This window comes from Rhinatrema bivittatum, chromosome 8, assembly GCF_901001135.1.
Source record: "Rhinatrema bivittatum chromosome 8, aRhiBiv1.1, whole genome shotgun sequence".
Taxonomy (NCBI): Eukaryota; Metazoa; Chordata; class Amphibia; order Gymnophiona; family Rhinatrematidae; genus Rhinatrema; species Rhinatrema bivittatum.
The window spans coordinates 258,652,543-258,668,191 of NC_042622.1; the positions used below are offsets into that span (position 1 = coordinate 258,652,543).

General features: G+C 46.3%; 1 protein-coding gene across 2 annotated transcripts in view; it reads left to right on the forward strand.

The window, feature by feature from the left end:
* Positions 1-15,649, forward strand: part of RCOR2 (REST corepressor 2) — a 119,001-nt gene that overhangs the window by 64,624 nt on the left and 38,728 nt on the right. For both annotated transcript variants that reach the window (XM_029614712.1, XM_029614713.1), the window contains exons 7-9: positions 10,624-10,693; positions 11,267-11,485; positions 11,632-11,709. In XM_029614712.1, coding sequence (XP_029470572.1) covers positions 10,624-10,693; positions 11,267-11,485; positions 11,632-11,709 — 367 coding nt within the window. The remainder of the gene's footprint in view (positions 1-10,623; positions 10,694-11,266; positions 11,486-11,631; positions 11,710-15,649) is intronic.

Consider the following 15,649-nt stretch of genomic DNA (forward strand, 5'->3'; position numbering starts at 1 on the left):
AGCCCCCTGCCATGTGTCAGAAGCAACAACCCACCATGGAGGAAATGGGGTGGTGTTTGGTAACTATATTCTGGGGAAGGAGGCAGGCAGCCTCAAAAGTTGTAACCAGGAGCATTGGGGAAATTATTGCCCTTGATGACCAGCAGGTACTGGAGAATATGGGTTTCAAGCATTTTCTGAAGGTCGTACTTCCAAATTATAAAGTCCCCTCCAGAACCACATTTAGCAGAAACGTCATTCCCAGCCTGTACAACCAGTGTTGCAGTCGCATTCAAGCACTGCTAGCTCAGGGAGAGGGGAGTGTGCATTTCACCTGCAATATCTGGACCGCCATGAATGCTGCACACTCTTACCTCTCCCTGACAGCAGCTCTATTAGTGAACAAGTATCAGGGTGGAGGTGGGCTTTACTGCACACCCACTTGACGGACGATGCCCATACCTCAGCCAATATTCTAGCATGCATCAGACAGATGCTGGCGAGCTGGCAGCTACACCTGCAAGACAGGAATCTTCAGGCAAGGTTCTTTGTCACAGACAATGGTGCAAACATGGTAAAGACAATATCCGACAGGCGCTTTCAGAACATCCGATGTTTTGCACACACTCTGCACCTGGTAGTGAAGTCAGCTCTGAGGTTGGAGTCCAAGCACCAAGAGAATGAATACCTGAATACATTAATACACAAGTGCAAGAACATAGCAGTGCACTTCCACAGAAATGTGAAGGCGGGGCAGGTTCTCCGTGAAAAACAGACTGATTTGAGGATGCCTCACAAGCGTCTCATTCAAGACATTGGCACCCGGTGGAATTCCACCTATATGATGCTGCAGAGGTTAGTGGAGCAGCAGACACCCCTTCATGACCTTTCTGTGGAAATGGACATAGGTGTGCAGAGTCCCCTAGGGCATCATGATTGGGTAGTCATGAGTCAGCTGGTAAAAATCCTGCAGCCCTTCAAGGATGCCACGGAGGAGCTGAGTTCCAGAAGTGCCACCTTGGCTGACATCATCCCTATAGTTAATTTTCTGGAGGAAAATTTGGAAGGCTTTAAACATGAAGAGGGATTGACAGCAGAGGTGCTGCATTTTCTGGACTTTTTGCAGACACAGGTGCAAGAGAGATTAAGACCTTTAACAAAAGACCACAGATAAATGCTCGCCACGGTCTGTGATCCCCGTGTGAAAGGGAAACTCGCCCTATAGTCCGATTGTCTCTCATTTGTGAAGGACCTACTGTTAGTAAACGTCCATGAACAGGAGCACCATAGGCAGAGACAGATTAAGCATGAAGCAGAGGAGGAAACAGCAGACACTTCAGAGAGTAGTGCAAGCCCAAGCAGGAGCAGCACTCTGTCAGCGACAGCTAGTACTTCCTCCTCCACTTCAGTACGCCAAAGCCATGTTGCCCCTAAAAAATCATTTGTTCTGGAACGGGTTAGAGCGAAAGCAACTGGCAAGAAGGACTCTCAGCCCACCCAAGCAAAGGAGACACCAGCACAAATATCAGTGACACGGTATCTCACAGAGCCCATAGAGGACATGCAGACAGATCTGCTGGCATATTGGGCACAAGTCCACTGTCTGGCCACACCTAGCCAAAGTGGCTCAGCAATATCTGTCATGTCCACCAACCAGTGTGCCCAGTGAACGTGTATTTTCAATGACAGGGGATATCATGAGCCCTCATCGCTCAAGGCTGGCACCAGAGTTGATGGAAATGCTAGTGTGTTTGAAAATAAACATGCTTTTGCTTGAGTTTCCAGATTTTCCCTGTGAATGACAAGATGAATAAAAGCAATTTAAAACCTTGCAGCAGCTCCAACTGCCTCATATGCTCCAGATAATATCAGCACATGTACCTGACTTCAATTGCTGTGCCTGTCCGTCCAGCCCTTATGTCACTACAAGAGCCTGACTCCAAACGCTGTGCCTGTCCAGCCCTTGCGTCACTACAAGGACCTGACCTCAACTGATGTGCCTGCCCGTCCAGCCCTTATGTCACTACAAGGGCCTGACCCCAAACGCTGTGCCTGTCTGAGTTTAGTTCTAGTATCTAATTTCAGTTTCATGTATTTGTGCATCACTTCTTTCCAGAAAATTCTTTTTCCTGTTTTGCAACATTTGGAATGTAAGAACATAAAAACCTGACGTAAGATGTTTGGAGTTGCATATTTTATATGCTCAATAGTTTTCATGACATTCATAATATGGGCCATTTTCCCTAAATCTTTCTTAGGTGCCAACAGTAATGTTTCTAGTACTATAGAAAACTGGTGGTAGTTGTACTCTAGTTCATCCTCTGTGTTCCCATAGTTTACAGAGGCAATGTGTAGGGTACAAAGTCAACATAGGTTGATATTGTAGATTTGGATTTGAGTAGCAGTTTTCTAATTTCTGAGAGCTCTTCAAGTTCCTTTGTCATCAGCTGAAGTGCATAAGTACAGTTAATAGCTTCTGGGTATTCACAAATAATATCCAGCTCAGTTCTTGCTTCACAAATGGCAGTCTCTATTGCTCTAAAAGCATGCTCTGGTGAACTATCTTTCACAAATGAAAAAGATGCCATTTGCTTCTGGCAGTGAACCAGTTCAGGAAGAAGTGACAGATCAAACCACAACATACCTGCACAAAGGAAAGAAAACTCTCCCCGAGTGTAGCCTATCTCTTAGTACCCGCTGACACATGTTGAACCGCTGTTCACATGGAAACCTCCTCCACTTCGCCACACTTTGAAGGTTTGTGCCCCACTCTCGGGGCGAACACATTTCAGGGAGCCCTTTCCTGCGCAAAGGAAAGGGAATGCTCCTGGGTGTAGCCTACCTCTTAGTACCCGCTGGCACATGTTGAACTGCTGTTCATATGGAAATCTCCTCTACCTTGGCCTTCAAAATTCTCGTTTGTATATCTGCTATGTCCACCAGATTTTAAAAGACCAGCGAGGGCTCACTAGACACCAACGGAACCACCACACTCTCGGGGCGAACCCAGTCTAGGGAGCCTTTTCCTGTAGAAAGGAAAGGGAACTCTCCCCGGGGCTCTTGTTTGAATATTTGCTGCTACCACCAAGATCTGCACCCGCAGCAGCTCCACCCCACCCAGGCATAGTTCATCATGTTTCAGGTCCTAGCACGTGTGTTAGACTCCTTGGTCCGTGTTTCAAGACAGGTCGAGTGGACAGTACACCCCGGTTGACAGTCGCGCTGCATGCAGGGGTCCCGTTCCCCTTCACCCCACTCCCCTCTTCTTGGGTTCTATCTGAGAAGCTTGTTTGCTGTTTGAGCTCTCTGAGTATCTCAAATCTTTATTCAATTGCTATTGCTAGTTTGCTACAATTAATTTTCTATTGCTGAAAAAGATATTTTGTTCTTTTTTGCTGCTGTGCCTGCTAGGCAGCCAGGCTTTTTTTTACTGCACTTTTTTTTATTGTTGACTATCAGTCTCGTGCCGGTATTTATCCTTAGATGGAGTTTACCACCCACTTTCAGCTGCATTCACAAACAATCCGACTCCGAGAAGACTTGGTCCCGGCATGCCGGGGGCCACTACTACCGGCGTAACACCATCCGTGGGCTGAGCCTCATATTGTCTTGCCTCCTTGTCTTCCCCCTATCAACACCACAGCGACCTGACTACCTCAGCTCTGCCAGCCTGTCTTGCCCCTATCAACTTTCTGCCACTCTGCCTTGCTGCCATACACCAGATGACTCACTCTACTCCTTGTGGTGTTCTTGCCACTATCATGGTTCCTCAGTGTGTTGGTGCTAGTCTTTCTGCTGCTTTGTCCCTTTATTTATTTATTTTTTTTACTGTGCTCTTGAGAGGTGGGATCCTGTGGTGCCCTCTGACATCACCCAGGTGTTATGACTGATTCATGCCTGCTTGTCGTCAAAGAATTTAGATTTTTAATAGTGTTTGCATAAATTTTCATGGAGAAAAAAATTACACCTGCTTGGAAGCGGAGCAACCTGTGAATTTTCAAAGGGGACTTTATGCGGATAAGTCTTCTGTGGGCTAATTGTACCTGCAGACTTTAGCCCTCAACAGGCTAATATAAAATAACCCTTCCCATGAATACCAAAATGGATATATCAGATAACGAATTTGGAAGAAAGCCAGAAATCTGAAGATTATGGATTAATCTAGCTAACGTGGGGGAGAGATGTTATGGTGAACGGTTTGTAGTAACTGATGCTAAACCCATCCACACCATTTGCCTTGTCTAGCTTCAGTCTCTTAATTGCTTCAAGGATCTCCAGCATGCAAATTGAGGCAAATTGTGCTATTATTGACTTGTAATTTAGAAAGGGCTGCCTCCTTATTAAAAAAAAAAAAAAAAAAAGTCTAGAAATGTAATTGTCTTCGTCCCTTTGAGATTCATAGACAGATTCATAGACATGTTTGAGTTCTTTAGCCATATCAAACTGGGTTCATGGATCAGTTTTTAAATTACAGATATTTTAATACTGTTTGCAGCTCTCACACCCTTCAGTTGTCGAGCTAAAATAACATCAGGTTTATGCCCCTTTTCAAAAAAGAATCTTTATTGAATTTTGTTAGTTTCTCAACTTTGTCATTCATGACAGCATTAACTTAACTCTCGAGATCACATATTTCTTTAAAGAGTTTACTTTCTTGATTCCTTATGTTTGGATCCCACAAGCATAATTTGTCTTTTCCTATTTGTGCGAAGTAGCAGAAAGAGAAATATGGCCTATCTGGTCTGCCTATCTGCCCAACTAATTTAGTTTTACAATTCCCATTACTCCCTCAGAGATCCCCTAGGTTATCCCATGCTTTCTTGAATTCAGATACTGTTTTTGTGTCCATCACCTCCACTGAGTGTTGCGCCGGAGGTGGACCCTTGGGCAGAGGTGGGGTTGACACTACCCGTAGGAGGGATCCTATGGGTCCCCACCATCGGCAGGCGGAGAGGGCTGACGCTTCACCAATACCAGCCCTCGTTCCCCGCGGGTTGAATCTTTGGGTGCCGGGGCTGACTGGACTTAGGTGGCCTCCGTCAGTGGTCGTCAATGGGTGGATAGAGGTCAGCCCAGAGGCAGCAACTAGTGTAGGTAACAGTCTGTACTGGACGAGGCGGAGTCCCGGAGACCTGGGCGCCAATAGGAACACAGTCTGTCAGAGGGCGCCCGAGCAAAAGCAGGCCAAAGCCTGAATGAACCACGTCCAGGACAAAAGCTGAAGAGGCATCTTTAAGCAAGCTGGGTTCAAGACTGGCGGCAGGCTGGAAGCAGTGGCAAGCAAGGCTGAGGTCTGGACGAGGAGAGAGTCAAAGAATGGTCGGATGAAGCAGAAGTCCAGGGCTGGAGAGAAGCAATGGCGTGGTCAAGCAATGCAGAGGTCCGGGACTGGAGAGAGGCAACGGAGTAGTCAGGCAATGCAGAGGTCAAACCAGGTTAGCAATCCAAAGGATAGATGAAGGAACAAGAATTCAGGAACAAGGATACAGGAATGAAGACAATCAGAATCAGGAACCAGGAACAAGCAACGAGCAGTGAGCACTCGACTAGCGAGGGGACCTGTTGCAAAGGCGATTTGAGAGAGCGGAGCCCGGCTTATATACTGGAGCTTTGCCGATGTCATCTGGGGCTGTGGCCAGGTTCCCGCCACGGGCCCTATGAAAGGATCAGCTGTGCGCCACACTGGTCGGGAGGGCATCTCTCCTCGGGCCATGCGGAGAAGCCCGACGTGGAACATCAGGAACTGCAGCAGAGCCGGAGGCCCCAGCGATGGCCCAAGGACGGAGCCGGTGGCCCGCAGCCGCTGGACCAAGTGCTGGATCACTTTGAAAGAGGTGAGGGGGCCGAGCCGTGGGTCTGCCAAGGCCGGTGCGCGTAACACTGAGAGGCTATACCATGTATCCACCACCCTCTCTGTAAAGAAATATTTCCTAAGATTACTCCTGAGTATATCCTCTTTCACCCTTATGCCCTGACCCCTCATTCTAGAGCCTCCGCTCTGTTGAAAGTGGCTCACCACCTGTGCATAAAAACCTTGGAAGTATTTAAATGTCTTTCTCACATTTCTCCTGTCGCGCATTTTCTCTAGGTCGGTGGTAGCCAACTCCTAAGAATATAAGAACATGCCATATGGGTCAGACCAAGGGTCCATCAAGCCCAGCATCCTGTTTCCAACAGGGGCCAATCCAGGCCATAAGAACCTGGCAAGTACCCAAAAACTAAGCCTATTCCATGAGAGCCACAAACAGGCCAGGTTTTCAGGATATCCATAACAAATATGCATGAAATAGATTTGCATGCACTGCCTTCATTATATGCATAATTATCTCTTGCATATTTGTTGTGGATATCTTGAAAACCTGGCCTGTTTGTGGCTCTCGGACCAGAGTTGGCCACCCCTGCTCTAGGATATACATGTTTAGATCTCTAAGTCTATCCCCATATGCTTTACAATGAAGACCACTGACCATTTTAGTAGCTACTCTCTGGACTGAGTCCAACCAGATTATTTCCTTTTGAAGGTGCGGTCTAAAGAATTGTGCACAGTAAGGACTCACAAGGGGCCTATACAGGGGCAATATCACCTCCATTTTTCTGCTGAACATTCCTCTCCCTATGCAGCCAAGCATCTGTATGGCTTTTGCTGTCACTTTTGGCCTGTTTGGCCACAAATTATCAGATAATCAGATCATCAGATAATCACCCCCAAATTCCACTTTTTTTGTGCTTAGAAGACTTTCACCCCCAATACTGTATTTTTCCTTTGGGATTTTGCAACCTAAAGGCATAACTTTGCATTTTTTAGCTGCCAGACCCTAGACCATGCCTCCTGTTTTGCTAGATCCCTTATGTTTTCCACACTTTTCTGACTGTCTACTGTGTTTCAGATTTTGATATAAGCAAGAAGACAAACTTTTCCCGAAATTCAACATGGATTTACCCAAGGGAAGTCTTGCCTAACAAACTGCTTCATTTTTTTGAAGGGGTTAATAAACATGTAGATAAAGGTGTGAACTGGTAGATATAGTGTATTTGGATTTTCAGAAGGTGTTTGACAAAGTCCCTCATGAGAGACTTCTAAGAAAATTAAAAAGTCATGGGATAGGAGGCGATGTCCTTTCGTGGATTACAAACTGGTTAAAAGAGAGGAAACAGAGTAGGATTAAATGGTCAATTTTCTCAGTGGAAAAGGGTAAACAGTGGAGTGCCTCAGGGATCTGTACTTGGACCGGTGCTTTTCAATATATATATAAATGATCTGGAAAGGAATACGAGTGAGGCTATCAAATTTGCGGATGATACAAAATTATTCAGAGTAGTTAAATCACAAGCGGATTGTGATACATTACAGGAAGATCTTGCAAGACTGGAAGATTGGGCATCCAAATGGCAGATGAAATTTAATGTGGACAAGTGCAAGGTGTTGCATATAGGCCTCTGTTGGAAACAGGATGCTGGGCTTGATGGACCCTTGGTCTGACCCAGCATGGCAATTTCTTATGTTCTTATGGATCCTTGGCTCATCCTGATGTGGCCCGTTTCCTGAAAGGAGTCCTCTTGTGGTTTCTGGTGCCCTTATGGAGTCTTAATTTGGTATTGGACCAATGCGTAACCTGAATTTGCGGTAACTGACCTTGAAAACAGTGTTTCTTCTGGTAATCTGTTCTGTGTGTAGGGTTTCCAAACTGCAGGCTTTGTCTTGCTGGGAGCCATTCCTCCAGGTGACTCCAGGGGTGGTACAGCTGCATAGTGTTCCTTTCTTTTTTTAACCGAAGGTGGTCACTGAGTATCACTTGAATCAGTCCATCTCCCTCCCCTCTCTGGACAGAGAGAGAGATGTAGAGGAGTATTGTCTGTTGTGACCCTTGGATGTCAAGAGACATATTGTCAGGTATTTGGAGGTTACAAAGCCTTTTCAGAGGATGGATCGCCTGTTTGTCCTTCACGGAGTACTAAGCAGGGAGAGCTGGCCTTGCGGGTTACTATAGCTTGCTGGATTAAGGAAGTAGTCATGGCTGCATACTTTGATGCTGGGAAGCTGTTACCTAATCAGGTCAGGGCTCATTCCATTAGGGCTCAGGCAGTGTCATGGACAGAAGTGAAATTGTGGTCTCCCGTCAACATTTACCAAGCTGCAACATGGTCCGCCTTGCATACCTTTTCCAGGTATTATTGTCTGAATGTGCAGGTCTGGGAGGACGCAGTCTTTGTACGTGCAGTTTTGACTGGACCGCGGGCAGCATGCCGCTCTATTCAGGAGTAGCTTGGGTACATCCCACTTGTTCTGGATTCATCTGACTGGATGCAAAAAAATGAGAAATTACTACTTACCTGATAATTTCCTTTTCTTTAGGTCAGTCAGATGAATCCATTTTCCCTCCCTTGGCTGCCGAATGGTTAAGAACATAAGATCATGCCATACTGGGTCAGATCAAGGGTCCATCAAGTCCAGCATCCTGTTTCCAACAGTGGTCAATCCAGGCCATAAGAACCTGGCAAGTTCCCAAAAACTAAGTCTATTCCATGTTACCATTGCTAGTAATAGCAGTGGCTATTTTCTAAGTCAACTTAATAGGAGGTAATGGACTTCTCCAAGAACTTATCCAAACCTTTTTTAAACCCAGCTACACTAACTGCACTAACCACATCCCCTAGCAACAAATTCCAGAGTTTAATTGCGCGTTGAGTGAAAAAGAACTTTCTCAGATTAGTTTTAAATGTGCCCCATGCTAACTTCATGGACTGCCCCCTAGTCCTTCTATTATCCGAAAGAGTAAATAACCGATTCACATTTACCCGTTCTAGACCTCTCATGATTTTAAACACCTCTATCATATCCCCCCTCAGTCGTCTCTTCTCCAAGCTGAAAAGTCCTACCTCTTTAGTCTTTCCTCATGGGGGAGTTGTTCCATCCCCTTATCATTTTGGTAGCCCTTCTCTGTACCTTCTCCATCACAACTATATCTTTTTTGAGATGTGGCGACCAGAATTGTACACAGTATTCAAGGTGCGGTCTCACCTTGGAGCGATACAGAGGCATTACGTCATTTTCCATTTTATTCACCATTCCTTTTCTAATAATTCCCAACATTGTTTGCTTTTTGACTGCCGCAGCACACTGAACAGACGATTTCAATGTATTATCCACTATGACGCCTATTATGGTCCTCTTCCATGGCTACGTGTTGCAGGGATTACTGGTAAGTGTTAGACCTGTCCCTAGGCTAGTGTTAATACATTCTTATCTGAGGTCAGTGTTGCCTGTTGGCTGAGTATTGAAATGGTTATCTGTTTAATCGAGTTTTGCTAGTCTGTCCACAGTTTGTTTTTGCAGAGAATACTGGTAGACTAATGTCACTCAGGGCTGTATATACTGACACGTCAGTTTGCTCTGTCTCCATCTGCTGGTAGAGGTGCATAACCCACTTGTTCTGAATTCATCCTTCTGTCCTAAAGAAAAGGAAGTTATCGTGTAAGTAGTAATTTCTCATTTTGACTGAGAAGATTAAGGAGAAGTTGGAAAAAGTAAAGAAATTTATAGGAGCTTATTTTTACAAATTTTGAATAATAGCTTCTAAACCATTGTTGTAAGCCTGAAGTTAGGCTGCTCTTTCCTCTCCTGTTTTGAGATAAAAGGAGTGGGGAGAAGTTGGGTAGAGCGGGTGGGTAGCTGGGGAGGGGAGAGTGGGGGAGTATTGAGGTTAAAGATAAGGGAGATAATAGGGGGTGCTTAGAAATGTAATCTTTTGGGTGGGTAGTGAATTGGAAAAGTTGGGTAAATCTTGATTTATGCTGTATTGTTGTACTTACAGCACAGTCATGCAATAGATTTATATGTTGATAATTCATAAAAATTTAAGTTTAAAAAGAAATTTACTAAACTCCTTTGCAGAACTTTTTGTAATGATGACCAGAAGTGGAGTTTTTTAAATACATGGGGGTAGATTTTATAATTTTGTGCAAGCGCGTACCTTTGTTCACGTACCAGGCGCGAACAAAAGTACGCTGGATTTTATAAGATATGTGCGTAGCCGCGCGTATCTTATAAAATCCAGGGTCGGCGCGCGCAAGGGGGTGCACATTTGTGCAACCTGCACGCGCCGAGCCCAGCGCGTGCTGCCTGTTCCCTCCGAGGCCGCTCCGATTTTGGAGCAGCCTCGGAGGGAACTTTCCTTTGCCCTCCCCCCACCTTCCCCCCCCCCTTACCTTTGTTGGCAGATTTATGCCTGCTGAAAGCAGATGTAAATCTGTGCGCGCCAGTGGGCTGCTGGCGCGCCATCACCCGATCCAGGGACTGGTCCGGAGGCCTCGACCACGCCCCCAGGCCGGCGCCACGCCCCCGGGCCCGCCCCCGAAACGCCGCGTCATTCACGGAACGCACCCGACACGCCCCTTTTACGAAGCCCCGGGACTTACGCGCGTGCCGGATTTACGCGCGTAGGGCATTTAAAATCTGGCCATTAAAGTATAACCTTTATGTTCCTGAAATGAATAGAAGTAAAATGTATGCGGATTAAATAGGTAGCTGTGCCAAAGAGAGGCTGTAGCTTCTTGGAGAGATGAGGGAAAGCTGCTACTTTTAAATATTTGAACTGGTGCTCTTGCTGTGAAGTTTCTTGTAAATGGCTTCCACTTCCTTTGCAGTGATGGGGAAACTGTGGAGGGGCCCCGAGGCAGCGATGGGGAGAGTGAGGCAATTGATGTGAAAAAAGAGGTGAGAAAATAAGCCCCCTGCAGAGAAGTGACATGCACAGGAACAAACATTGCACTGGGAAAAGGTGTGGGTGGGCACAGTATCCCTTGACTGGATTAATCACCATTCTTGAAGCATCCTAGAACCCTGTGGCTTTTCTGACTTGTTTTATGTGCAGAGATACCTTTTGAGAGATGTCTCTTATGAGAAGGACAGTTCTTCCATTTGCAAGAGGGAAGTGGATAGCTCAGGGGTAGGCAACTGTTCTGGAGTGCCACAAACAGGTCAGGTTTTCGGGATATCCACAATGAATATGCATGAGGTATATTTGCATGCATTGCCTTCCTTAATATGCAAATATCTCATGTATATTCATTGTGGATGTCCTGAAAACCAGACCTGTTTGTGGCATTCCAGGACCAGAATTGCCTACACGTGGGATAGCTGCTGAGGGCAGAGAATGCACCTTGGCTATAAGGAATGCAGTTCTCTTAGAATATATTAAACATGGACACTGTCATGCATGGAGTTTACACTGCTGCCAGCTTTTAATTCTCATCATTCTTTCCTTTGCTTCCTCTCCTTCTTCCCTAGCAACCCCCTTATCAGAAGCATATCACCTGCAAGCCAGGCCCAGTCAGGAAAGAGACACAGATCTCACAGTACCGCTACCACCCGCTGCGCTCCCGTCGGCGGCCTCCCAAGGGGATGTACCTAAGCCCAAGTGACATCAGTATGGTCACCGCCAGCCCGGATATGTCCCTGTTGAGTCTCCGGCACCTTGACATCCAGCTAGTGTCCCTGAAACGTCAGGTAAAGGCACCAGCACTAGGAGTATGAGAAACAGAAACCTTACCCTCCCTCTCTCCCGAACCTGAATAATTTTTATGTGCTGCTTCTCTCTGACTCACCCACTCCAGGTTTTCTCTGATTATTTTGTCCTTTCTTTTCCCTATCAGGTGCAAAGCATTAAACAGATTACCAGCAGCATGAAACAGAGCCTGGAAGGAGGTATTGATAAGCTACGGCCCCTGGAGGTAGGGACCACATCTAGAAGCATGAACTGCATAGTTTTTTTTTTTATTTGAGGATTGGGGGGGGGGGGGGGGGGCAAAGCCCACCACACACTCTTCTATTGGAACTATATCTGGAGCTCACTGGGGAGGTGGAAATATGGGGGAGGGGAACACACACACACAAGTGTCTATAGAAAGTTTACACCCTCTTCCAAAATGTTCACCTTTTGTGGCCTGGAAGTAAAATGCATTAAAACAGTGTTTGCTTCATTTATCCACAACTGCCAAGTGAAAAATATATTCCAGAATTCATTGGAAAATAGTAGACGTAGAACTAAAACATGGGATAGTTTGGACAGGTAAGTACTTCTGCAGCAATCCTAAATACTTTAAGCTCTGTTCACAAAAGCACACATTGTCAATTAACTGCATCTGTGATACTCTACTGATTCGTATCATGACATGATAAATTCAGCAGGTCGTTCTCTCTTTGCTGGGTAGTGAATTTCAAAGAAAAGACGTAACCATAAACACCAAGATGCTGTCAAAAGAACTCTGGGGCAAAACTGTGGGAAGATATACATTTGGGGATGGGTATACAAGAATTGGTCGAAATAAGTGTATGACCCCACAAAGACTCCGCTTAGATCGGGTCGTCCCTCCAAACTGGATGACCAAGTGAGGAGGAGTGTAATGTTTGGCTGGCTGTGGGAAGGGCCCCAAACTAGCCACACTCACCCTGGAAAGCTGACGGACCCCCTAGATGCCATTCCTGCTTCTTCCCATAGGCATGGGCTCGCGCAGTGTCTCTCCTTTTACTGGCTTCATGGTGGGAAACGTGTGATGTCGTGCACAGATGACATCCGTGCCGGCTGGGTATTTAAACCCACAGCCTGCTCCCAACCGCCGCCTAACTAATGGGTTTCCTGTCTTACTGTGCAGTGCGTGTTGCTCCGTGTTCTGTGCCATTCTCCTTTGTCTTCCTGCTGGTTCCTTGTCTTCTCACCTCCTTGTTTGCCTCTCCATTGCCTCCTCTTGCTCTACACTACTGTGGTTGTCCTGTGTGTGTCCTGTCTCAGTAACATGTCCTGTCTGTCCATTTTGTCTCTGCCTGCCTTCCAGTATTAACCATTGCTTTGGACTTTGACTATTCTTTGTCTGCCACTGCCACTGTTCCCTGCTATGGACCTTGACTATGCCTTGCTTGATGCCGGTAACAGGCTGACTGTTGCCTGCCCTGACCTCAGTTTAGCCCCAGACTTTCTCATCTTGCTCGCCCTGTGGGACAATTGCCTAAGTCCTGCTGGCTCCTGAAACCCAAAGGCTCAACCTGCCAGGAACAGGGTTGGTATAGGTGAAGCTCCTTCTCTGTCCCGATCCATGGTGCGCCCACCAGCTGTCAGCATGGGCCTAGTGGGTTCACCTACTAAGCTGCGCCAATTGCACCATAGCACAAGGGTTCACTCCCCTTACATGTTTGCTGAGGCCATGGACCCAGTGGACTCGTCCGCCCTTTACACTATCCCAGGGTTGGCCCAGCACATTCAGCAGCAACAGGGATCCTGGACCAAGTGACTGGCCTGCTTGAAACATTGGCAGTAATAATTAAGGCCATGCAGGCTCAGCTCCCTGTACTGGTCCCAGTCCCTGGCTCATCTCCGTGGAACCATGCCACATTTGCTGTTGCCTTCCAGGTACCTTGGGGATCCTAAAGATTGCAGGAGCTTTATAAACCAATGCCAGATGAGGAGGAAGTGACGTCACTCCTCATGCGAGCAGCTTAAATCTTTGCTCCCCGCTCATACCGGGCTTTTAGCACGCCTTATGTGATAGCAAAGGAGCTTATATTTTCACACTGTGCTCTCTGAAATTAACCAGCCCAACTTGCTGATGTCGGCGAAGCGCAAGTCCACCGATTTTATACAAATATTCTTATTCTAAGAGTGGAGACGAATCGGAGGACCCGCGATCCAAAATGGAGACTGAGGAGGCCAACGCAGAAGAAGAGGAAGAACAAGCTGGGCCCGGCGAATTAAGCGGCAATTTCCCCACATGAGCCGAGATGCAGGGATGGTTTGTGGAACTGCGACAGGATCTCAAAAACTATAAATCCGAGATGTATGCCTTAATAGAGGAAATCCGGGAAGAAACAGCAGAGAGAGGACGCCGGACGGATGAGGCAGAGACTCGCCTAGATGCACAGGGAGAGAGTTGGAATAAACTGCGCAGAGATCATAATGCCCTGCAAGAAACCTGCCAATCCCTAATGGACAAATTAGCAGATATCGAGAACCGTAGCCGTAGGTGTAATATACAAATTTGTGGCGTACCAGACACTGAAGAATTTTCAGACTGCTCTGAAGTAGTTAGCAAAATCTCCAAATTTCTTCTAGAGAGCAGCGAGGCCCTGTTGGGCCACACAGATCAGAACATTAAAATTGATAAAGCCCACAGAACCTTGAGGCCTAAACTGGCAAATAAACCCCGTGATATCGTAGTGTGCTACCATTCATACGCTCAAAAGGAAAAGATCTTTACTATTGCCAGAAAGCAATGTTCCTGGATGTGGGAAGGATGTGAGATCGCCATCTTTGCGGATCTTACTGCTGTCACTTTGAGGAAACAGGAATTCCGTTGTCACAACTAAGTTGACAGCGGCCAATATTAGATATCGATGGATTTTTCCCAGCAGTCTGGTCTTTATGCTACAAGGGGTCACTCATTGAGTCACCACTGTCGAGGATGCGGCAGCCCTGCTGAGAGAGGCAGGCATGACCATTGAGGTTCCACAACCAGAACGGCACAATGTGAACAACACTAGTGCTGCGATTCTGATTCAACCCAGATGGCAAAGGGCTATGAAGGGCAGATGGCGGCTATAGAGAAACTCCACTGGAGCTGGCAAGGACAGTGATCTCGCAAGAAAAACCGGACATATAGCTGGGCTTTATCATTTTGGAACTAAGTAAGGCTGTATACATCTTGCTTTGTGAGGGCCTACCTCAGGGTCTATTTGTTATGTTCTATTAATAGGCTGCACCAATAAGAGCTCTCAGTTAATCTTATTACTGTTTAATTGGCAACATTCTATTCTATATTATCATCCCCTGTTAGCGGGTGGCAGGGGGGGTGAGGCATGACTTCCTTCGAATACATCTGGGATGCAGAAAAGCTATCCCGGGATATAGAGAAGAGGGGTGAGGGGAGGGGCTTGGGATTCGTCCAGTAAGTAATAATAGCGTGCGGATGACCTATTACACATTGGGGTGGATTCTCGTTGCAGAAATTGTCAATACCGGCCCAGGTGACCAAACACTTATGACTATCTCAAAATTGCCGCTCACAATCATCTTTTTATACGTAATGTTGGTATCCAACTGTCTAGTGGTGGGCCACTGGATGAATAGCAGGAGGTGGGTAATATCTAGTAATAAGGTAGGGGGAGTAGTTTATAGCGACATTTAAACTCCTATCTCTAAATGTTAAGGGTCTTAATACCCCAAGAAAGCGTAGCCTGCTTTTTAAAGAATTGGAAAGGTTGGGAGCAGCAGTAGTGTTCCTCCAAGAAACACATTTACGGAAGCGCTTTCAAGGCCTCATGAAATCTGACAAATATCCTCATCAATTTTGGGCAGCAGCATCTCCTTCCTCTAAGTATACTGGAGTGGGCATTATGATTCATAAAGATCTCCATTTTGAACTGAAAGACACCTAGTCTGACTCTAACGGCAGATATATACTGGTAAAACTGACTATGGAGGGGGGGGGGGGGGAGTTTATTCATTACTGTCAGTATATGGACCTATATCTCCCAAAGATATTTTCGGTCAGTCATTAAATGATATCTTGACATCTAAAATGGAGGGTTGCTCGATCATGGGTGGAGATTTTAATCTAGCCCATGTCTAGATAACTCCATGGGCCAGAGCAATGATTCTAAAGTGGCTCAACTCACACTGAA